The sequence below is a fragment of the Denticeps clupeoides genome, chromosome 2 (genome assembly GCF_900700375.1).
Source record: "Denticeps clupeoides chromosome 2, fDenClu1.1, whole genome shotgun sequence".
Taxonomy (NCBI): domain Eukaryota; kingdom Metazoa; phylum Chordata; class Actinopteri; order Clupeiformes; family Denticipitidae; genus Denticeps; species Denticeps clupeoides.
Window position 1 is genome coordinate 10,932,543 of NC_041708.1, and position 24,687 is coordinate 10,957,229.

A 24,687-nucleotide genomic window follows, 5' to 3' on the forward strand; every position below is an offset into this window, starting at 1 on the left:
CGGACAGCCTCCATTTTGCCCGCTAAGCTGCTAATGAAGGCTGGAGCTGAAATCGACCATTGCCCAGTGGCATTCGTCGATGGCATGACTGACTGGGTGATTGACTGCAGACTAGGCATGGCTAAATAAAATAAAATAAAAAAAGCTAGGAAGGACAAAGGCTCAAAATTATGGAAGAGATGCGTTAACGCTCAACGCTACAATTGGGCCATGACTACTTCAATGACTACTTAAAAAATAAAAACATGTATGAAAGCACATTAATAGCTTGTAGTGTAGTGCATGTATGTATTTTTTTATTACATGCAACTTCCAGGAAATCCAGGTGAAAAAAAGGACAAAAAAAAAAACAACAAACACACGATTGTTGAATGAAAATTTATTTTGGATACGAATGCAAACATGCACGTAAACATTGTTAAAATGCAACCGCAATTCCATAGAAAACTGTGACTAACTGGAAATAGATTTTTTTTATTACTTTATTTAAGAAAACCGCAAAATGTGTTAACCTTCAGTAAGCACATTGAACTGAAAATCTGGTACAGTACATCTGTAAGTCAGGTCAAACTACCGGCGCCGTTGACCTAAAACATTGCAAAACAGAAACACATTTGATACACATTCATAATAATTCCAAAGTTTAAGGCCTGACCAACAAGGCAAATGTCACAGTAACATGAAGCCTTGAGGTTGGGAACGAGGTAATCGCTGAGGAGTAATCTCTGTAACAAAAAAAAAAAAAAAAAAACAGCTTTTAGCAGAGCTGTGCTGCACTTTAAGAAAGACAATAAAAAACGGTTGAGTTACAGCCGCCTCGAGGCATCCTATTATACTGAGTGAATACAAGGACAGTATACATGCAGGTTATGTTGCAACAAAACCTCTTCTGTGTGCAAATCTGTAAAAGTACATTTGTCTGTGAGTGCAGTTTTTTCATACAAAATATAGTTAAAAGGTACAGATATTCCATTCAGAGCGATGGATAGTGTAGAAAGAAGCCATTTTTCTTGAACTTGCTCAAGGCACTGATGTTTTCGATGCGCGTAACTTAATTTAGCTCAGTGCCAGACACCGTAAATGGGATTGCCAGCTGTTAATGGACTCCTGCGAGTGTCTGCTTGGTGGGAAGTGGGAGGTTATATGGCCTGTATGAAAACGACGATGCTTCTGGGAGTATGCAGCCGCTTCATTGGTTACTCGTCTCTTAACGGTCAATGGGAACACAAACAGGCCACCTTCCCACAACTCTATCCACAACACAGGGGCGTTCCTGATTTAGATCGGCACCACACTTCAGGCTGTGGTGACACAAAAAGCAATTAACGGCTACTTTAACAGGGGGGCTGACACTACGGTCATCGATAGGAGATTAGTGTTGCTAATTCATTACCACAACACTGTGCGTGTATGGGGACAGATGCAACAGTGGAATCGGACCTGCAACAAGCGAATGGGGATTTTAAAGCGACAGCCAGCCCCCAACTTGACAGCGGTGCAGCAAATGGATTTTATGTTTAAAAATGTGTCAAGTTAAATGACCGGTTGAGTGCATAATTGCAGCAGTAAAAAAAAAAAAAAAAATAATTCCACACTGAGTGCTGTGCAATGAATTTGCAAAAATATAATATTGCCAGACGAGGAGAGGCAGCGCAGTCAATTACGCAGTTAATTACACAGGGTGTATGAAGCTAATGCTAATTTCACCTCAAATGCAAACAGGTTTAACATAAAGCTCATTGTCTCCTAATTAAACTGTTAAAACTTCTGCAGTTCCCTGCAAATCACCGCAAGTGCCAGAATACGTGTCGTAACTTTGCATGCATAACCTCTACCCTGAGAGACACTGATTTAAAGAACCCCCCTCCCATCCTGATAAATACATAAAAAAAACATAAAAAAAACACAACTAAATACTTAAACTATTGTTATTGTACAGTATATTTCAGGGCATAAAATGCATTGCTTTGGAACAAATTTAAGAACTCAGAATGTGGGTACAGTGAGCGTCCTGTGCCTTTCTCATATGCTGAGGGTGATTGTGTGGATGGCGTTGGCAGGGATCTTGGCATCGGTGTCCTCACCGCTGATCCTGAACACCACGTGCGTGTTGGAGGGAATGGTGGCACTCCCGCTGAGGGCTTTACCCAGCCAGCCTTGTCCGCCTCGCTTGTACATCTTCACCGTGATCTGCGCAGCAAATGTTGAGAAGTTATCTCAGATGGCACAGAAGCAAAGGCACAAAAAGGTATTTTGTTTGTATTGGAATTGGTTTATATTTATATGAAAAAGTTCTCAAACTAAAACCACACATTTTGCAGTAAATTAATTTTAATCAATTCTTAAAGTTTCTCTAAAGTTTGCTATGATGCATACTTAAAGTTATGAAAAAGAAAGAGTAACAATGCTGACAGTAAATAAAATTGAATGCAAATTACTTTCTGAATGTGACAGTGTATTTCTCGGTGCGGGTCCCATGCATTGGGAAGAGCATCCTTTTGCCAAACCTTTGCGCAGTGACTTTTTAATTAAAACAAATTTATGCCTAATGGCTGTGAATAATGTGTGTGTTTTAATCTATTTGCACCTAATTCTTACTGTCTGCACACATCCAGATGCAGGTGCATTGTGGACACAACCTGTGTGCATGTTGTTCCCATTTTTACACACCCCTGCAGTCACTTCTCCACTTAAAAATATAAAAAATGTATATGTGCATGCAAAAGATGCCACATCGGCCCTAAAACTGTTTTCCACTGTCCATCTCCAGCTCTATGTAGGGATCTATGTCTGTGTCATAGGTCAGATCCTTCACAGGAAGTAAACAAAATGCAGCTGTGTTAATGGCAGCAATTAAAATGTTCATTCGGACAGCCCCGATATGTGTTGTTTCTGTTGGAAGCCGTATCGGCAAAGCCATGCAGTGATAAAGGCACCATGAAATCTGTGGGAGGTGTCAGTGTTGACCAGACTGGTGGTGCATATAGTGGCATGGTAGAGGTTAAGGTGAGGGTCCTACCAGTGACCCTATGGGTCAGGGGGTCACTGTCCTTCTGGCCTGTCTAGATCTCCTCACACACTCATGGCCTTCACCTCTGCCCTTTTGAATCACAAGCTGTTCATTCACTAATTCATTCATCACTTCACTTCGACTAATACTGTCTTTGCCACACAAAATCTGAAGAGATGTCGAAATGTTACAAAAACCCTTTTCAAAATGATGACCCATTGCTACTGGTGTGTTGAAAATGCAGAATCTGCATGATATTAATGTTCCTGGACTCTAGCAGGTACTCCAGAACCACAGAAAGAGAAGAATCCCAAGCTTAAAATTGACCATTTACTCCTAAATAAATCTGTCCACTAGCCACTTTTGTCAAATTGCCTTTCCTGGTTTATTGTTCTCAGCTCCTTTAATAAGATTTAAATAGTCATATCATTCAGCATGATCCATTTCAAAGGAATAATTTTAAAGGATTTGTATTATTCTTTTACTTCACAGCTATAGCAGAGGATTAAAGTACATTATGATGCCTTTTACACGTTTCTATTTTCTTTCATTTTGGCCGTAGACAATTTTTCAATTATGATTTTTTTTCCCCTCTCACCACCTTTCCTATTCTTTCATCTCCAGCACAACACAAATTGTCTGGGCCTATCTGTTAATGGCATGGACGGCCGGAGTTCAGTGTGCTGGCTCTTGTCCATTGTCCAGGTCATTGTAGAGGACCAATGGGCCTTTTATTAGCGCAACATCAAAAGCCAGATAAGCATCGGAGGTGGGGAAAAATACCCTGTGCGGGACTGAGCCTGGCTGCTCCTTTTTGTGCGTTTGCTCAGTACGCCCGTCTCAACGTGGTAAAAGAGCTTGGTGGGCCCTCCAGATCACAAGAGATTCTAATGCTCTGCTCCCCTCCTCCACACAGAATGAAATTTAAATGATATTCATAGAAGGGTGACTGATCCGTGTGGTGCTGTGCATTCCTGACACCCGCGCAGAGTCAGCTAATTACCTGCAAACGAGGCCAGACGTACGCTTTTGCTGTCCTTCAATTTAGGGATACGGTTTCTAAGCTACAGTGAAGGGGGGAATCAAAGCGGACGCCTGTGGTTTACCGTTGCAGAGCCTGTCTGCTCACAGCCTGGATGCAGCGTGGCTTGTGTTACAGCAGCATCCGACACCTCAGGAATGAATAAAAGCTTTATTAATTTCGGCACGTTTGAAACAAAACCTTCCCGTAATTGTGAACACGCAGTCGGCACACGGGGAGCAGCTGGTTTGGGCAGGAAACGGGAGACTGGCAGCAATTAAAGAAGATTTCACCTTGCTGAAGTTATCACCTCTGAAAACTGCGGCTTTAGTTGAGACAAGCAGCAGAGCTGGAGAATTGGATTGTGGCGGTTAAAGGCTGCAACTATCGCATCCATTTCACTCCATCTGGTTCATCTGGTTTAAGGTGACAAATATGTACGGCACACGAAAAAGCTAAAATACGACGGATACGCCCAGCATTTTTTTTGTGGTGTCTGCGCTGTGCACATAAGTGGGGGAAAAGTACTGTGAACGTTCTTTAATGCCACAAAGCAAAACTTTTTCTTTATGTGTTGCAGTTACGTTAAGAACAACTTAATAAAAATTCTGTACAAAGTGAAGGGGTGACCAGAGTTTAAACCCAAACCAAGATCTCCCTGACTATTTGAGTAACATGTTTCAACTCCTGCTTCTTGAAATGGTGCCAAGTATCTCAAATGAAATAATATTTCTAAATCCATTGAATTTAATTAAAAGAATTCTATATTCATTTCCCCATCCATGTTCCAAATTTGGCGATTAAAGGTCGTCTCAAAGAGTCATGCACTTCAAGCCCCAAATACCTCACTTGTATGGCATTTGACCCCAGTGTTGTCTATGGAACCCAGGATATTTGTCGAACGTGCGAGGCTAGACTGCTGTCTAGATCTTTGGTGTTTAGTAACCGCAGCTCCCAGGTGTGTACAGGGTAAATTACGGGGACGTCAGGATTTCAGACTCATCCGATCAAGATACCACCTACGGCTGCTTCCGCTTGAGCAGGGGAGGGGGATGAACTTCAGGTCTGAACTGGGGAATGAATCTTGTCTGTTGATGGTTAATAAATGAACTCCAGAGATCAAGTATCGTCTTAGCCTGACCCTCACACTCCTTACCCTCCCGACTCAACGCACCCTGCCTTAAGCTTTTCAACTGCTGCAGACAGAGGATGACACACTCTGCTGAGACCACCTAGCTCTTTCTATTACTTGAGGCTCTTTAAAAATCACACACGGCTTATCTCAGAGGTCATAAATCTCAACTTGTGAAAGAACAAGCAACGCTTAAATGAATGCAAAGCAGACCCACAAAATCACCCAGTATTAACATGGTACCGTTGTCATTTGGTCACAAGCTGTCAGTAAAGGTCAGTATATCACGATTTGCCATCATCGCTGACCTGACATGACTGCGACGGAACAAGCCAGAATCCAAATGGCTTGGCACAGTGCACTACAATACTTGCCGATGACTCAACCAAGAAGCGATGTGTGGTTGTAAATCATGACAAGGCTTGGGATGAACCGAGGACTGGTCCGGTGCCCGCACACTGCAACTGAAGTCCCCTAATTATGTCTGCGGAAGGATTCGTCAGAATGCGAGCGAACCGACGAGGCTCCGGTGTCCTTGATTACTGACGCGCTCTGGCTCCGCTGCCGACCGAGCTTAAAGTGAGAGGGAATTTCCACGCCGCGCTCCGATTACTTCTGCCCACAAAATGATATCAAAACAATAACAGTAAACAGCCACAGAATTAAAAGAGCTCCAACGTGGGAGAATACAAACACAATCCCAGAGTGTCTGGAGTCATTCAAACTGGCCTTCAAACTGAGGCACACTTTAACCCAGGAATGTAGAGGGGACTTCCGTGTGGTCCATGTTGGCTGCCAGGTATTTTTCGTTGGCGAGGGCCAGGCTCCATACAAAAGAAAGGTTTTAGATATTTTTTGTTCCCGCTCATGCGACAATTCAGACTTGATAACCTGAAGGACTGTTAAGTTGCTGGAGAGATGAATTAAAAAAAACTCGACCTTTTATAAGAAACCAATATATTCAGCAATGCTAGTGGTGGTGTAGGTAACAGGGCTTCATTGTGCCTTAAGGAAAAATCAAATTTTCCTACCAGGTATGATTCTCATTTGTTTTTCCTGGCAAGGTTGGAGAAACAATAGACACAGAAACACACTGCGGACACTAAGCAAAGGGACACATCTAAAGTGGTGTATCTGCCAGGAGTGGCCCAGGGAGGGAGGCTCACCTGCCTGCCCTGTGAAATTATGATAAAGACATTGAGGGTGATGGGTTAAAAGCAGAGGAGGCATTTCATTTGGTGCACCGTGTGCTGTGCTACAGTGTTTCACAATGACAATCACTTCACTTTCACATTCAGGAATACAACTGTAGCCCTATGATATTTTATCATTTTATATTCCTAACAGCCACATAGGGATGTTTATTAAAAAAAAAACTGGGAGACTGAGATTTTTGTTATTAAATGTTACAATGTTCATGTTTATCTAAAATGTTAAATGTGCATGTATTTAATAAGATGTACTTGGGAGTTCAATAGGACTATACAAGAATGGACTTATGTTATTTGTGTTTCCTGACTCCACGGAAGTAGGGTGAGAGGTCACCGGAAGAAAAAACAAAGGAAAAAGAGAATTAACGTGAACGCAAAAAGATCAGGAGCGGAGCTTGAAGAGAGAGTTCCGACATTCACTGTTGCAATCTGAGTGATCAGCAAGATTGAAGTGAAAGTGATCATTGTGAAACAAAATGGACAACAAAATGTGTCCTCTGCATTTAACCATCACCCTGTGTGAGCAGAGGGCAGCCATGTCTGGCGCCCGGGGAGCAGTGTGTGGGGACGGTACTTTGCTCTGTGGCACCTTGGTGGCACTTCTGATTACGGGGTCGCTTCCTTACCCGCTAGGCCATCACAGCCCCAAAACAATGTAGTGGTGAGACTGATCGTCAAAGTAATGATGTTAGACTTTGGACAACGGGGGGCTCATGGTTCCAAACACGGAACCATCCCCACTGCAATGTGGACACCTCGTGCCAACATCTCGGATCCTGCGTCAACGTGCTTTATTCCTTTTCATGTGAACCAACCACCTACCAGGGTAAAGGTACTTAATATCTTGGCCGAGGCCTGCAACGGTGACTTTTTAAAAAAAAAGTATGAAGTTTGAACGTGTAATGAATGTTATTTGGCTGTAAAGACTGAAAGACTGATTCATGCTTGAAAAACACTGACCTGGTATATGCAGTGGACATTTAAGTACAAGGGTATATAAATTGTATGTTATATTTGGGGTTATGATAGTGTGATGTTTGAAGGTTTATGTAAATACGTTCCAAATTAATTTGGATATTGTAAATTGCTTTATTAAGAAAAAGGAGGTTATGAGTGCTATACTTATGTTGCCTGCTGTATTAATTAAAATCCTGCACTAGCTGTTTAAATTGTCATTCGATTTAATAATAAGGTGGGTTGCCGCAGGCCAAAATATCTAATGAAGATAATCTTGTAATTATAATTTTATGTTTATCCTTAATATTAAGTTACATATGCACCGCAGAACCCAGGTAGACATTATTAATAGGGGTACTACACTACAATCAAATTTCAACCACAATTTAATATTTACGAAGCCAATCGTGCTAAACGATTGCTGCTTAGCCTTCCACTGGCTATTGTCTTTTTTTGTATGTGCTCATTGTGTTTCTCTCGTCCTCCAGACTGAACTCTAGCAGGGAGGGGCTTCTTTCTGCCTCTCTACAAGAGGTTGTAGAGCGCAGGGTTTGCCCCTAGGAGAAGGGTGTGGGTCAGAGCTGGCCGCCTGGCCCGTACACACCCTCTCACTTTCTGAATCACGAGAGGACTCTCGGCGATGACATCATTTCCAAGTTCAACGGTGCACTGTGAAAGACGTAAGTCACCTCCTCATCATTTATCTCACCTTTTACCCCCATGAGACAACGTGACACCCCCAGCACACTGAAAGAGCATGGCTCTTTGTTAATGGTTGGTAGTGACTAATAAAAATGGGGCAGGAAATGGCAAAAAAAAAAATTATTTATAATAAGAGAAGAACATGATAAGCATGATTTTGTTCAAGCCAACATTTCAGTCTCTGAACTGAATGGCCTTTGCAGAGACACTGATGGAACAGAGTATTTAATTTTTCTTTGTTTATCATGGCAAAAATAGGGTGGTAGTAGCCTAGTGGGTAACACACTCGCAACCAGAAGACCCAGGTTCAAACCCCACTTACTATCATTGTGTCCCTGAGCAAGACACTGAACCCTAAGTTGCTCCAGGGGGGACTGTCCCTCTAACTACTGATTGTAAGTCGCTCTGGATAAGGACGTCTGATAAATGCTGTAAATGTAAAAAAAAGGTATGACCTAGTAATTTAAAAATATACTGCAAACCAACGGTTCAGTTTGCAGCATGGTTCAATTTGTACGGTTGCCCTAAAGCTGCCCCAGGACATCACAAATTAATAGTGCAGTGTATACACATTTTCAAACCATTCTGGATTGTGGGACTAATAAAGGATCATCTTATCTCATCAGGCTTTGCACAGATTTCAGATTTTTGAACGCCCTTCATATACCTGTAAAATCATCGGCCAAAACTGCTTAATAAAAAATGGTTGTCTAATCAAACTGAAAGAGTAAAAGATGAAAAAGCAGCCATGTTCTTCAACACCTCTGCTTTGTAATTTGTGCAACACGGACACCTCAACCAGTGAGTATCATCCCAGGCTCTTTGTTTGGGGGTGAGAAGACGTGTCACCACCTGCATGTTAGCCTTTCAGCGAGCTAACGGCCGATCCTGTTCCGCAATCGCACAGCAGCATGGGGAACGAGCCGGGGGAGGTGTTTCACCCGGAGCCATGAGTGCAGAGTTTCAGGTGAACCCTGTCAGTGTGTAAACCCATACCAGCCGGTGACGGGCGCCCTTTTTGTTTGCTCATGTCTCACCAGACGCAGACACATGTGAACCTGTAATGCAGAGCTTGCTTCCATTGCCTAGCATTCAAATGCAGATGGAAAAAAGAGCAATGTGCCAAACATTGGGTTACAGGTAGTAAAACGTACAGCAAGCTGTGCCATATTTTACATCCTGTGCAATAAATCAAACATCCAAACTGTTTTATGACCGATACACCAACAGGAACTCAGAGAACATGGACCTTTATCTTTCTTCATATTTTTTTCAGTTCGGAAGGTGCATACTAGACTTATAGCACAGTGCCATGGCTGAAAAATCTGAAGGCATTGTGTGAATTCTGAAATTAATACAATTTACTTATGCTGTGTTTATGATTGATATGCATTAAAAGAAAACAACAGATTCAAGCTTTCCAATTTATTAACAAGTTTTACATGTCAGTGCAGATTAAATTTGTTGTGGTTGAGGAGTTGTTTTGACTTTGAATTTAATCGAATTGTGAAACACGTGATGATTTGCTGTTCTAATAACTGTAGTCAGTTCAATTAAATTCAACTTACATTTAAACAACCAGATTCAGGAGAGAAGGGAGAGAAATGTAGATGAATGGTCTGCCCTGACCCTCATCAGTAAAGATCCTATTACTACACAACTCCGGCAAAACACACACACATTCAAAGAGACATCTGTTGGCGTTATCCACTTAAACGTTTAATACAGCAAAAATGACCATAGCTTAGGTCCGTGGACAGTGTAGGCAAAGGGCAGACAGATAAATAGCCTGAGGGAAACAGATGAATAGACAAGGGTCTCATCCTCACAGAGCCAGCGGCAGGTGGCCACCATGAACACCAAAGACAATGAGAACGTCTACCTCTTGTGACTCTTGTGATTGTTCAGGGTGCCCATTAGCAATTAAGTTTATGAAAACTCCATTATTCCCCCCCCCCAAAAAAAAAAAAAAACAGGGAAACCCTACCCGAAGGGAATCCACCATACAAAACTCTACTCAATTATGGTAAATTGCTCCTGGCTATGACCCCAAAGTGTGCAGAGCCCAGCACACTCCGGAGGAAGCCATTAGAACTTCAGCGCTGGACATTAACATCCCTCTGCGTGTTCCTCACTCCATCTTCATCTGGTTAAGTGCATTTTCTGTGAGCGGCTTAAATATGAACCCTTGTTTTCTCCTATTGAATGGTTCTGTTTTTTTCTCAGGGTTGGGGGAGGGGGCATCTTGAGAGCACAATCTATGACTGATTTAATTTCGACTCTTCACAAACATTGCTGAATGACGTTACCCTGTTGCACGCGCCGGCTGCCATTGGGCCCACCAAATTGGGTTTAAAAGAGCATATTGATGCTGAGCGTTATTAAGGGTGATTATCAAAACAACAGACAGTGGGCCAAAGTGTCCGCTAACTGGTTTATCTGTCATTTCACGTAAAGCACAGCAGATGGCATGACTCTAAATGACAAGCGCTTCTACCGGGGAGCTCGGTGGCTGCACCCTGCCGTGGAAGTGCAGCAGCCATCGCTGAGGCTTTTCAACACAGACGATTATGATTTACTGAGCGTTAATGAAGACATAGCTGATTGCCAGCATGTGTGTGTGTGTGTGTTTGTAGGTGCGCCAGGCAGCTCCTGCATTGATCTCAGCAATCCATAAGAATTACCCCATAATAACCCGATCAACAATTTCAAATTAATATTAGCTCGGGAGGAGAGGAAATGCTCAAGCAGTATGCACCGCTGACCGACAAAAGCAGAAATAACACCATTTGCAATGAAAATTCAATGAAAACGCATGACCTGCATGAAACTTGAAGCTGCAATTGTCGAGTCTGTAGGTGCAAACACGGGGCAGAAGAAAGAGTGTATGAGAAATGTTGATAGATATGCTAATTCTACTGCTCCATCCACTCCGCTGCTCCATTCAGTGCCGGCCAATTAAAGCAAACGGCGTTCGGGGGGTGGGGGGGTGGGGGGTGGCTTAATGAAGTGGGATGGCTGCTGGGACTTTAATGAAGCTCTATTGATTCCTCATTCATTAAGCCTCCTGTGCGCAAAAGCGACGTCCGAAACGGCCCCTAAACAAACACGCATTTAAAGCGCTATGCGCCGTGCCTTCAATTAAAAGCCACCTACAAAATCTTGTCCGGGGATCAACGCTGGCCTACCAGATAGTGTGCGACTAATTGCCACCAACAAAACGCAACAAAGCATGAATGCTAATTACTTAATAAAAAGAAAAGGAGCACGTATCGTTTTTGTAACTGACATCATGTTTACAAGTCAACACACAATTGTGCAAATAATAGTGAAATAAAAAAAATTAAAAAAACTCATTAACATCTGAAATGGCTGAAGGAGCATTATTTGAATTCTAATTTATTATTACATTTTTTTTTTCCTCTTCAAATGCAGGTGCAATGTGCTTATGTCTATAAAAAGCCACTCAGCACAGTGGGATAACTTCTCCCATCTGATGTTGTGACTCCCCCAAATAAGGACTATCAGTAATTGGAAATTTGAAGCAGAAAATAAAGGCAATAACAGATATTGGCCCATTCTCTTCTTTGGCTTTGGTTTCTAGGATGTTCCTCATTCTAACATTTTGCACATACACTAATGTACCAAACAACTTTTTTTTTTTTTTTTTATATTGTCCAAAAATTACATACAGTACATCTCAATGTGCTTTGACAAGCCCTACAGTTGACACCCCAACACTTCAACCCTTATACTGTAAGTGTCCTTATTTTCCATGGAAAAACGAGATAATATATTGTAAAAAACAACTCACCTAAGAATCAATCAAAAAATCTATTTCTGATTACAAATCAGTCACTACTTTGGGACTCAAGCATAGTGTTGGAAAGGACAGAAAAGCAATCATTGTAAAGACAAAGAAACTACAACTACTTATAAAGGAATGGATATATATGTCATTTTTTATGAACCATTATACATGTCCATATATATGTCATTTTTAGAACCATTTATATTGATATAATTTATACAGTGAAACCTATATAGTAAATTTGCCTTTTCTAGACATTCCATGCAAACTGAACAAAATAGATTCAAACAAACTACAAAACCACCACTGAAAGTACATTCTCTCTGTACTTTCAGCCAGACGAATGCATATCCGCCAACGTCTTCAGTTCCTCTGTGGCACTTGTGGCTGGGCGGCACTCTTGTGTGTGTAATTGCAGATAGTTTAATTTCTCAAATGGTCCCTACAAGCACTTTGGGACAAATTATTCCAAATCACCCACCCAGTAAGTTTGAAGAGGTACATGTTCATTACAGAAGTCTGAAAAATGACAGATCATTTCCATTTTTTATCCACAGAAAGGATACTTGACTGTGGGATTAAATTAATCCAATCATCTCCGCAACTTCTTCCCTTAAAAATCCTCATGCATTTTCAAAGGAAACTGACCTACTACCATTTCTACTACCATTTATCCAGTTGAGCACTGGTTGTTAATTGGTCCTGCTGCCCACATGCGACAGTGTGGCATGTGTTTCATAAATGAATGGAACAATTCTTTTTCATTGTCAACTGGCACAACAATGGTTATTTGGTTATTTATATTCTTTTCTTTTCGCTGAAACATTCGTTGTGAAGAGAAAAACATACAAGAGTGTGATGAATGTTCCCGATGTTTATATACATTAATGCTCAAAGAAGGAATCAACAGGCATTCATCTGTGAATTGAAAACTTCACCAGCTTCCTGCATGGGCTTTAACACACTTCCCACAACATATGACAGCAAGCAGAGGTGCACCAGCACACACCCTAAAAGTGTAAAATGGATTGATTAGACGGTGCATTATGTACCTGTGGCTTCGCAATCAGCACACCAATACAGGTATTCATCAGTCATGTGTGCAATATGAATAATTAAATAATTACAAAAAAATTAATTAATAAAGGAAATGTTGGGAAAAGTACTACCACTGAAATTGCTTACAAACACATCAATGTTACAGTGCCTCGATAGAAGCAATTCAAAATATGCATCCATCAGTGACGTGGTTGGTGTATTACTTATTCAAATAATCAGTAATTGCAGCCCATCCTGCCCTCATTTATACGACCAATTGTCTGTGTGATTAACGGATATTTCTGCTTAGCATGTTAAGATATGCTGCACGTCAGTGTTGCAGATACTGGAAATCTGATGTCAACTCATTATGAGGCAGTTTAAGTTATTTTCCCGCAAACGGGAAAACATCAGTGACATTTCCATTGACATAAGCGCCTGTTAGTTGCATGATAGGCCCTCCGTCTTGCTGGCATCCAGCCACATGACTCACTTCCTGTCTGGTACAGTCTGTCTGTCAGTGGAACGTGGTTCTGACAAAAAGCAGTGACCCTCTTTCATAGACAACTACCCCCACCCCATGAACAACACACACACACACACACACACACACACACATACACACACACACACACACTAAATAATGTGGTGACTTCTTCTTCAGAGACTGAATGAAGCAGATAGAATGGCTTTTGAAAAAAAGAGGAAAAAAGCCAAAAAAAAACTTGTAATTCATCAATACCAGACTACTCTGCTCTATCTCACTGCCATCAGCCCACAATGCAGGACTTCCAGCAGTCTCCTATAAGCAGCACCATCATTCGATGGTAGGCAGACCAGCACTGAAAACACTGAAAGCTGGGCATAGAGTCCTATACTCTGGGCCTCATTTATTGAACAATTTAGGAGGTGCAACAATATAGGTGGTCAAAAGTTTACGAATTGCTGCTGTGCAATAAAACAATCATGATATTATTTTTCCCTAAATGTGGTTGACAAATAATCAGCAGAACTCATTCATTCATGTCTTGACTGACCAGAGTAGAGCAGCATCATGTTATGCTGACGTGCTTTACATTCTTTTTCAAGAGAGCTGAGAAGGGATGAAAAAAGTCTCACTCAGCTGCCATGCGCAAATTTTGACAATTTCTCAGTTTACATTAAAAGATGACAGACACAATTTACTATGAAATTAGCTTCTAGGAAAGAGCCCCCCCCATACAAATGATTTGAATAAAGTATTTGCAGAAGGCACTTCTGTAGTGTATACTGTAAACAGTCCTAAAGCCTCATCTGGAACTTCACCATTCACTGGCCCTGTAGCCACATCTCGGCTCAGCTCCTGCCCCTGTTTACACGCAAATCAAAGATGTGCCTTATTCCTGGTGTCTGAAAGCAAAGTGCGCCCGGGGAGCTATCGAGTGTCTTCCAACGTCTCCCTCCCTCTTCCCCACCACAGCTGCCGGCCCCATGGGCTGACCTCGATTAACCAAATGGAAATGGTGCACACTCTGCATAATTAAGTAGCTCTAAAATGCATTCAAAATAATTTTAAAGGTCTTGTATCAGTAGCGATTGCCATGAAAAATTCAACTTTTGTCAGATGAAACAGCCCTTTAGATGACAAAATGGCACACTTTTTGAGGTTCTTTGTACCCAGTAAATTTTCCATCTACTTTATAAAAAATTGCAATGCAAGGCAATAGTTACGTGGCAAATCAGTTAATAATACATAAACTTGAAAATGTGTTTATTACTTCCTATTACTATGCCAGCCATTCCAAGTCAATTAATAGTTGGCAGTGGTGGTCAGTGTGTAAGGAAGTGGACCCCTAATGAGAAGTTTGCTGGTTCAAATCCTGAGCTGCCATGGTGCCACTGAGGAAAGCACCACTGCTCACCAAGGGTGATGGTTAAAAGCAGAGGACACATTTAATTTTGTGCACCACGTGCTGTGCTTCACAATAAATTTCACCTTCTTGCTCATTAGCAAGGAAAGGTTGGGTAACCTCTGTTGTGGACTTGACAGCTGAACTAATGAGTTTTAATTATATTTTTATTGGTTGTTTAGCATTATTGTAACATTGTTGAGTTTTTTTTGACAGAGTAGTTAATTAAAGAATATAAATAACATCTCACCAAGACACAAGCCCATCAATTAAGACATGAGTAAAAAAGAAAATGGTGCACCACTCTCATTAATTTTTCCAGGGCTGTGTTAACACACGGCTTTATGGATTTCTTTTCACGTTTGGTCGAAAACAAATCTGAGCAGTCATTTTAAACATTTAGTTGGCCCTTTGGCAACAATGGCACTTCATAAAAGTATTGATCCATTGCATCTATGCATGACAAATTGTAGGGTTTGTTTTAAAAGTGGAAGAACATGAAGATTTTTGTTTTCGTTCTTGTCCCTTATTATTATTATTATATATTTTTTCCTTCAGAGAAAGAGAGAGAGACATGGGGGGGCATCAATTTGTTTAGGCTGTCACCATGCACTGTTTATTCTACCTCAGTAATGGGTTGCAAAGGGCTCTAATGATCCTGTCACGGCTTTGGTAAATAGAGACGGAGAGAGAGCAGCGACTGTGCTCCACTGAGGCCGGCGATGTCACGCTAAGCCGGGGTTTTGGGGCACGTGTTCAGCACAATCTATTAAATGAGTGTCATGTTTCTGGGTGAAATATGGGGTGGGGAAAAAACCCAGAGATTCCATTAAGAAACTTTTTTTTTTTTTTTTACATAGGCTTGTGTTTCAACACGGTGAGACCCTTCAGGGCTACTGTGCAGTTCTGACCAGGCTTGGGGCAGGGACACCGCAGTATGTGTGTGGCAATTTATTCCATTTTAACAACTCAAGGGGCGAAAACAGAAAAAAAAAATTAAGAAAAGGTAGGCATCACCGTTTCCTGCTGGTATGTGTACCACAGACTGGTCAGCTCATTTCGACAACCAAAAGTGGTTTGAAGGTAAGCCAGTCAATTAGATCCAAGAAGGCATCACCTGACAGAATAAAGGACTAAAAAGACCCACATACAGAGGTCACAGACAGAGGTCTAGTGGTACACTACATACATCTAGAGGGAGAAGGCGTCCACGTGCAATTATCTTCTTATACAATTACTTGAGCCAGGTTAATGAGCATGTCGTTATGGAGGGAAAAGCAGAGCGGAGCCTTATGTGGTGCTGAGTGCTATTAGTCACTGACATTCTGAACACAAAGGGAAGCGCATCTGAAAACCATGCAAGAGAGTATGTGAACTCACTTATGTCTCAATTATACAACTATGGTCATTTTGTCAATGAATGAACTGCAGAAAATCCTGTGATAGGACAAAACATTGCAGGAAAAATCTATATAAAATGATTGATAGGATGAGGAAAAATCCCTCCATATACTCACTTCATACCCACTTTCTATAAACGCTTAATCCAGCCAGACACCGGACATTGCTGTTCTGTGCATAACGGCTTAATACACATTAAGGTTGCACATGCTAGAGCCCAACCCAGGATGGGCCACCAGCCCACCACATGGCACACACACCACTCACACACACCGATGGACAATTTAGTCACCAATCCCACCTAGTGTGCAAGCCTTTGGGCTGCAGGAGGAACTGGAGGATTCATCTGTAATTGCAAGCATAGAATAGCCTAAACACTCATTTACCTGAACAAAAAAAGCGTGGAAAAGTGGCGACATCTTACCAGCATTCTCTCTTATTTGCTGTGATATTTTGTAACAAGTGTTGAATGTTGCTGCAGAAAAATGACAAAACTAACTACTACTCACTGTAATATATGGTTAGACTTTAGGTAAATGCTGAGGTTCCTTTTTGCATAATTAATTTATTTTCACTTTTTGTTTGCATAAATGAAACACGTTCATGTACCCATTTGAACTGAAGGTGATAAATGAAGCCAAAAGATGAATACCTCATAACCATTTTTCCCTGATAAAATCAACAGTTGGATAACAGAAAGAGCTGTTTTCTCAAAAATTTGTCTCAGTCAAAACAGCATTATGTGTTTTTGTATTTTGTTGGTCACACTTTAAAAAAAGAGCATTATTTCTTGCCTGCTTAAGAAACGCCCATCCCATCAAAACACTTAAAAAAAAAAAAAAAAAAAAGACATCTTTTATAAAAAAACAAAAAAAAAAACACTTGCCTTGTTACCATTGTACTCCCACTGCCCCAGGTCTATGTAGGTCATCGCATCCCTACCTGCCTCTTTGGCCTTTCAGGCAGGCAGCTACGTAATGAGGGATACTGTTGACCACATTGTTCTGCTAATGCGCCCTTCAGATACACCCAGGTGTTAACATAATACGGCGTGGACTGCCAGGATCTGAGGCCGGCTCGCTTGAAAGGCCGCCAGTTCCTCTTTCAGCGCGATTTGCTGCAGCTTGCACTGAAGTTATGATACAAGTATGCGGGGACTGTAAGGTAATCCTTTGGCTTTTGTTCCGTGCTTTCTATGGCGGCTAATAAACACTTAGCAGCTCTCGAAGAGAGCCTGGGCTAAAAAGATTCTATCCTAAATATAATACCCTGTGGACACAATGCTGTTCCACCACGGGACTGATCGGTGCCGTTGTACCATGAGGAAGAGTGCCTGCAATTTACTGAAGATTCCTTTACCTGACACTTTGTCCATTGTTTGCTTCAAGACCAATTAAATCAGAATGTCGTCTTCAAAAAATCATTATAAAGGTTTGCAAAGCTAAAGCGATCGGAGTCTGAATACAGTGGACAACAATCTATACCAACGTCAACAGGTACTGCGAGCAGCAATGGCACAAAGCCAGTGATAACGGGATGCCACGCATGACACTGGAGGCTGCTGAACACACACAAATACCTTCCGCTTGTGATTTGATCTGTCAAAACTTGTCAGCACTGCCACCTGCTGGCATTTCATCTTGCTGCTCTGCTGAATGTGATTACTTTCGGCTAGATGAGAAAAAACACAAAGCGCCACTAATTCTGTGTGTAGGTGTTTAAAAAACGTAAATGAAAATCCTTCAACTCTATATTATTTTCTAAACTAGTACCATTACATTTTGTACTAACTAATACTTTATTGTATAATTTTTTGTTACTGTAATGTCAGCATGAACCAGCCCTGCAACATTATATACAACAGAATGGCTCAAGAATGTTGTGATATAAAATTAACTAAAAATGAATGTGTTCTTGCTTAAAGACCAAGTTTGCAGCCACCGAACTTTATGCAGTTTAAGCACAGGGACCAAAAAGATTACATTTTTGTTGAACACAACAAAAATCGAATTTGGATTTGATTACACAGAGTTTGTTACCCCCTCCCCTTCCCACTTTCTGGCATTAGACCTCACAGACGTTGGTTTGAGCGCTGCACCTCTGCCGTCACCCTGGCTCATTTTTCATCGGTGTGGCAGCCTGTATTGATATTGATTTCTTGTAAACTGAACTAAATGAATGGGCCGCTGTGTTTCGGAGTTGTCTTCAAGAAGACTCATGGGTAATTTATGACTAGTGCTACGGGTCCTGGGGTGATGTGAAAATCTCAGCATCTGTGCCACCCTTGTCCCCTGGTGGCTTACATGGGTACAGGCAGATCCAGTGCAACAATTAGGGAGGGGACAAATTAGTATTCATTTGGTGGGTGAGTTGTAGTATGATTGTAGTTGTAGATGTCTGTATAGAGTACTGTTTAAACCCCTTTTCATAAAGACATGGCAGTATTGGAATATTCTGTGCAGATGGCCAATTGGAAACAACATTATATTACAACATTACATTATCATTGGAAAGCTGGGACTCATTTTGAAGACTAACACTAGGGAGGGTATTTTCTAACTGGTGCTAAATGCTAATTGTGGGGCCCGTTCGCTAGTGTAAGGTCACTTTTTGCTGGTGTGTAATTACTTCTGCCACCCAGAACACAATAATTACACAGGCAAAAAGCCCCAAGCTTAGCACATAGTTATGCACTGTCAGGACTTACTGTCACAGAGTAATAGACAATAGAATGTAGGTTTTATTTCTGCCTGCTTCATACATCTCTGAACTGTCCAGTCTAATAAGGCCAAATGTTCAGTTCTGATTTTCCTGTGGACAGCATGCCGGCTTTAAAAGGTAGGAAGTTGCACATTTATTTCTGCTGGATGGCTCATATTTAGTATATTAAATGATAGTACAGGCTATTTAGAACTTTTGTAGTTCTTCAATATCGACTCCTAACATTGCAATTTTGATTGAAGTTATGATGTTTAAACATTGTTTATTTAACTCATCCTACAACACAGTCTTTGCATCTTTCCCCCCCACACACATATAATCATATAATCAGAATTTCTAATTGTAAAAATATGTATGTATATGTGAGGTTGTTTGGTCTATCAGTGAGTGCTTTTGTGTACATGTGTGAATTTATATTAATGTCTATGTGGGTACATGTTATTGTATATCCCTATGTTTGTGTGCGTGTTTCAATGACGGCTCTGACCTGTGGTGTGTGTCCCAGCAGCGCCCAGAGTGACTCAGCAGACAGCGTTCCAATGGCACTAAACTCCAGCTGCTCCGTCTCCTGCCTGTTGAGTGCAATGTGCGTGCAGCTCTGGAAATCCCCCTTCAGTTGCACCCCACCTCGCAGCTCCACCACGTCCCACGTTCCCATTCGCTTCAGCACCTCCCGGAGCTGACCCAGCTGCCCATACGACAGGTGACCTGTCTCACACACACACACACACACACGCACACACACACACACACACACACACACACACACACACACACACACACACACAAACAAGATTCATACACAGGGGGAAAACTACACAGAATCTGCAAACAGGCATGAAAATACTGGAAATTATATACATACTAAAATTTTATTTTTGTTGTCAAGACTAATTAAAACACTTATATTTGGCAGCATGTATAGGTATCTACACCTGGAATGTAAGAATGTAATGGAAGTTAGCTTTTCAGACATATCTTACATTTGGGTCAGTAAAACAGACCTTTGATTAGAGGCATAGTGGGCATAATTGGCAGCAGTTTACGTATGAAGTCAGCTTTTCTAATAAAACTGACAACTGTGACACAGAACAGTGGTGAGATATTCACCTGAGATCCATGATGGTGTCAGTGCGTCTGACAACCAGCTCACATAGCCCTCCCTGAATGAGCTCAGGAATGCGTCCAGGTCATCGTGTGCAACCAGCTCTTTCCTGTTCTTCAGAGTGTCATCCAGGTGGCAGTGAGGTGAGAGGAAGATGACCCGAGGGACAAAGAGCGACTGGGATACCTTCACACCGCAGCGCTTCATGTGGTTCCACAGGTTGGTGGTTTTGATCTAAAACAAGGCAAATTGTTGGATAATGTAATACAGGGACTTCTTCCACAATGCGTGACTATTTGGATCACTGTTCCACCATTGCTTACATGACTACTATTACCAATGCAGCATATACAGGCACTGAATGACTAAATATGTGAAAATAAACCCTGTAATTTCTTTATCATTCCCCCTCAAACTGGCACATGGGAAATAATGTCTTACCCACTGTGCACTGTAAAAGTCTTGGTCTGTTAATTTAACACAAATGGTCAACAGTGGTCACCGTACATTTGATACGATTAAACCATTGTACAGCTATTGTTATATGAAACTGTGGAGCTTAAGTGCACTTTTTAAATCTTATAACCAGCAGAAAAGACGACTTACTTCTTCACAGCAAAACGGACATTTTCTGCAGAACAATTTAATGCTGTGCCATTAACAGCATTTGAAAACACAACCTGGCCTTTAAAAAAAATTGCCATGTTCCTTCAAACTGTAGCTGCTCTTCAGAAGATGCTGGCTGAACAAGGTGATAAAAATACCCCCCTGAAAAAGTGCACTTGGTCTGTTAGCCCCCCCAGCGGCCCCTCGGTTACAACAGCTGGTTTTTGGCCTGGGGTTGCTCAGTGGTGCTGTGCTTGTTTATACACTTTTGTTCTCTGGCCTGGATAATTGCAACAATCTATTGCAAAGAGCCACTAAAGATAAACTGCGTTTTGAAGCACCATTCTAAACATAGATTTTATATAAGCAATCTTATAGGAAATGTGCAACAACAACAAAAAAAAAAAACTAAAGCTACAGATTTTTTTAAATCTTGTTATAGATAATAACGGGCATTACTCTACAAGGTAAGCTAAGAGAATTTTGCAATTTGGGAAGTGGTCATAATTCTGATTACAAGAACAGAACATTGGGGAGAAATGATCTGCTTTAGAAGACATCTGAAGCTATTTAGGTTTGCAGTACCATTATGGCTTGCAGAGGGTTAGCGACTTGCTGTATCGAGGTGTTGCTGATGGTTTGGTCGTCGTCTTTAACCTGCAGGTGCCAGTTCTGCTTGTTCTCCAGCACAAGGCCCGCCCAGCTCTTCACATCGACACAGAACACCCCGTGACCTTCACCACAACAGTAACAAAGAAACAATAGAAGCACTGAAGCTTTTTTTAAATGCTCCTTAGCACATGACTGGGTTACAGTCTTATTAAACACCCTCTTATTATTACCATATTGTCCTGAATATAAGACAGGACAAAAACGTGTTGACCGTATAGACAACAACATTTTTTTGGTTCAAATAAACACAGTATTACAGCATTGTGATGAAGGGCAGCAATGAACCTGTGAGGATTACTAGGTTGATCTCATCCCTGGATGTCTGATACTGGTTGGGAATTCTCAGGTTGCAGAACATGTCCACTTTCTTCAGCCCACTTATGTTCCTATGTGTCCAACCACAAAAAAAGGAAGAAAAAAACAAATACAAACTCTTGCCCTTATCTCAATAGTCACGCTGATATTAGTAGGTAGGGTGTGTGAGCCCTGGTCTCATCAAATATTTTAAAACTTTGTTAATAACAACAACTAAAACTGAAGTACTTTACATTCCAAACAGAATTTTTAACCTCAATCCCAGCTTCTCGGCTACCTGGCATGCTTGAGGAAGTCCTGGACCGCAGGGCCGGACTCCTCTGCCTTCTTTCCCGCCGCCTCTGATGTGACTCGGCCGGGGTTGGCGTGAAACTGGGCCAGCCAGCTTCCCAGCTGTAACATCATTCGGCGCTGTCTGCAAGACCAAGTGAAGTTCGTGAAACTAAAACGACACTCAGATTCGCGTTCCGCGAACTATCCACCTCAAAAGCACAAACCAGTGCAAAAGAAAAATTCAAATGCCGAGAAAGGGGACCCTTTTCCTCGACATGTTTACCGACGATAAGAATGCTAACAGGCTATCGGATTCCTGTCAAGGGCAACAAGTTGTGCGCGCGACCCCCAGCGCGCCGAGCACGCGCCGAGCAGGAACCACAGAGACAAGAGACAACAGGAGGCCGGAACGGATACCTTTTACGAGGTCGCGGATCCGAGGGACGGAAAACGTGGGATGTGGGTTCGGCAACGTTTAATTTCTCTTGCGGAAAAAAAGGGGGTCACGAGGAGTGAAATTATATCCAGGGACGCGGTTTCACAACCGCCCCTCGCGCTCCTTCGGAGTCGGAACGCTTTCTTAGAAGACGTAAACAACAGGCCACGTGGAGCGCCCGAGCTCCCCCCGCCGCGTTATAGTGACGTCAGCGTCTACGTCACGTGGAAACTAAATGTGCCCTGTGCAATCTGACATTTCGGCTCAAACCCCCATGTAGTGATACTGCAATAATTATACAGAGGTAAAGTACATGAAAATACAAGCATATTGACAAAGATATACAGTATAGGCAAAACATTGAATGATGAGGTGTGTCCAAACGTTTGGCCTGTACTGTATATTTACAAATCATCTACCAAATACAAATACTGAACGGGACACCAAATCCTTACACAATTTTATTTGACATCATTTCTCATACTGTCAACCACTAATAGAAGAGATTTCCTTCCTTTTGTCCCTTTTTTCCAGAGCAACAATACTTATATAGTTAAAAATGGTCTAAAAATACTGAGAGTTCAACATGTATATAGCTGGGGAAAATACTAAGTGAAAGTGAAATGATTGTCATTGTGAAACACTGGAGCACAGCACACGGTGACACAACGAAATGTGTCCTCTGCTTTTAACCATCACCCCTGGTGAGCAGAGGGCAGTCAAGACAGGCACCCAGGGAGCAGTGTGTGGGGACAGTGCTTTGCTCAGTGTCACCTTGGCGGTTCGGGTATTGATAGTTTGCCAATTATTTCTTGCAAAATAGAAAGGAAAAGTCTACAATACATACATAAGTGCACCTGGGCTACACTTTACACAGTTTCTAAAACTGCTATGGAACATAAAATAAAGGCAAACAGGAGTGGACTTATTTCTTACATGATCTAATGGTTGACCTAGCGATAAGGAAACAAACCCATGAACTTGAGCCAATGAGGGGCCACTGAGCAAAGCACCGTCCCCACACAGTTCTCCCCGGGCGCCTGTCTTGGTTGCCCTCTGATCACCAAGGGTGATGGTTAAAAGCAGAGGACAGATTTTGTTGTGCCACTGTGTGCTGTGCTGTGTATTACAATGGAATTCTATTGTTAATCACAGCTATATACAAATATACAAAGGGACACAATTGTGAGGCTTAAATTATGTAATGAAGTGAAGTGAAGTGATTGTCACACGTGATACACAGCAGCACAGCACACAGTGCACACAGTAAAATTTGTCCTCTGCATGAGGTGCTCAGTGGCACCTCAGTGGCACCTTGGCAGATCGGGATTCGAACCAGCAACCTTCTGATTACGGGGCCGCTTCCTTAACCACTAGGCCACCACTGCCCCACATGTACAACAAAAATAATGTACAATGTACAACAAATATAACAGATTGGATTAAAGACAAATTATATGCATAGCTAAGGGTCATTTGCAATATTTTTGTCATTGCTATATGAGTATTTGTCCAATCACATAGTCCCTGATGATTAATAAAAAATCCGGTCATGTCTTACTGTTTTGTAAAAATGAATTTCCTGGATTTCATTTGTTTTTGTACAAAAATCACCCAAAATATTAAGATATGATTTTGCTGCATGTCACCCAGCCCTACTATGACATTAAACATTATACCAACACCACACAGTCTTCAGGGCATCATATTAATAAAAAAACCTTATAAATATTAGCCAACCTCACTTCTGAGCCCTTCGCTACCCTCAGCCAGGGACAATGCATTCAACAAACATAATCAGTCAGCAGTCATATAATTCTACAACCATTAATAATACATAACCTGGCAAAAGAAAAACAGCTTAACCATTGGAATAGATGGCCTGTTTGCATTGAATCTGGACAAACTGTCAGCATAGGATTTGTTGTCCTTGCCTGATTTGCAAGTGTTGATGCAGCTTTGCTCCAAGCAAAATGAACCAAAGCTGATGAGTTTTTGCTGTGTGTCACCAGGTGAATGTATAAAATGTATGAAACAATGTACAAAAATAGTTAATAACTGTATTAGTACTCAAAACAGCCACAGTGTTTCTGTCAAGCTGTGTCTCTATATTAATTATGCAATAAGTGAAGTTCCTCATCATGCACTGGGACTCAGAAGAGGTAGATTTAATAGAAATGTTTGCCTTTATTGTTGGCCAATTATACAGTTTAACGTTTGAGATGCCGATTAGGGGACCTCAAGCAATGTTATTCAATGTCAGTCATTCTTTCTTCATCCTGTGGCTCGCAGTTATGTTCCACAACCCCAACTACTCCAGATTGTCTGGGGTAGAATTTAATGCATTCTTTTAGGTGCTTTTTGCCAATTGAACACTTTTTTATGCA

General features: G+C 41.6%; 1 protein-coding gene across 2 annotated transcripts; it reads right to left on the reverse strand.

The window, feature by feature from the left end:
- Positions 1 to 543: 543 nt before the first annotated feature.
- Positions 544 to 22,483, reverse strand: LOC114784459 (uncharacterized). Of its 2 annotated transcripts, XM_028969879.1 has the most exons (8): positions 22,282 to 22,483; positions 21,869 to 22,006; positions 21,562 to 21,662; positions 21,190 to 21,338; positions 20,004 to 20,232; positions 19,381 to 19,601; positions 2,085 to 2,190; positions 544 to 725 (listed from the first exon to the last, which is right to left on the reverse strand). In XM_028969879.1, exons 2-8 carry the CDS (start codon positions 21,994 to 21,996, stop codon positions 670 to 672), a joined length of 990 nt encoding a protein of 329 aa, XP_028825712.1. In that variant the 5' UTR covers positions 21,997 to 22,006; positions 22,282 to 22,483; the 3' UTR covers positions 544 to 669. The 2 variants fall into 2 exon arrangements, with proteins under 2 accessions (XP_028825712.1, XP_028825711.1); XM_028969878.1 differs by lacking the exon at positions 544 to 725 and having other exon boundaries at positions 741 to 2,190.
- Positions 22,484 to 24,687: the final 2,204 nt, after the last annotated feature.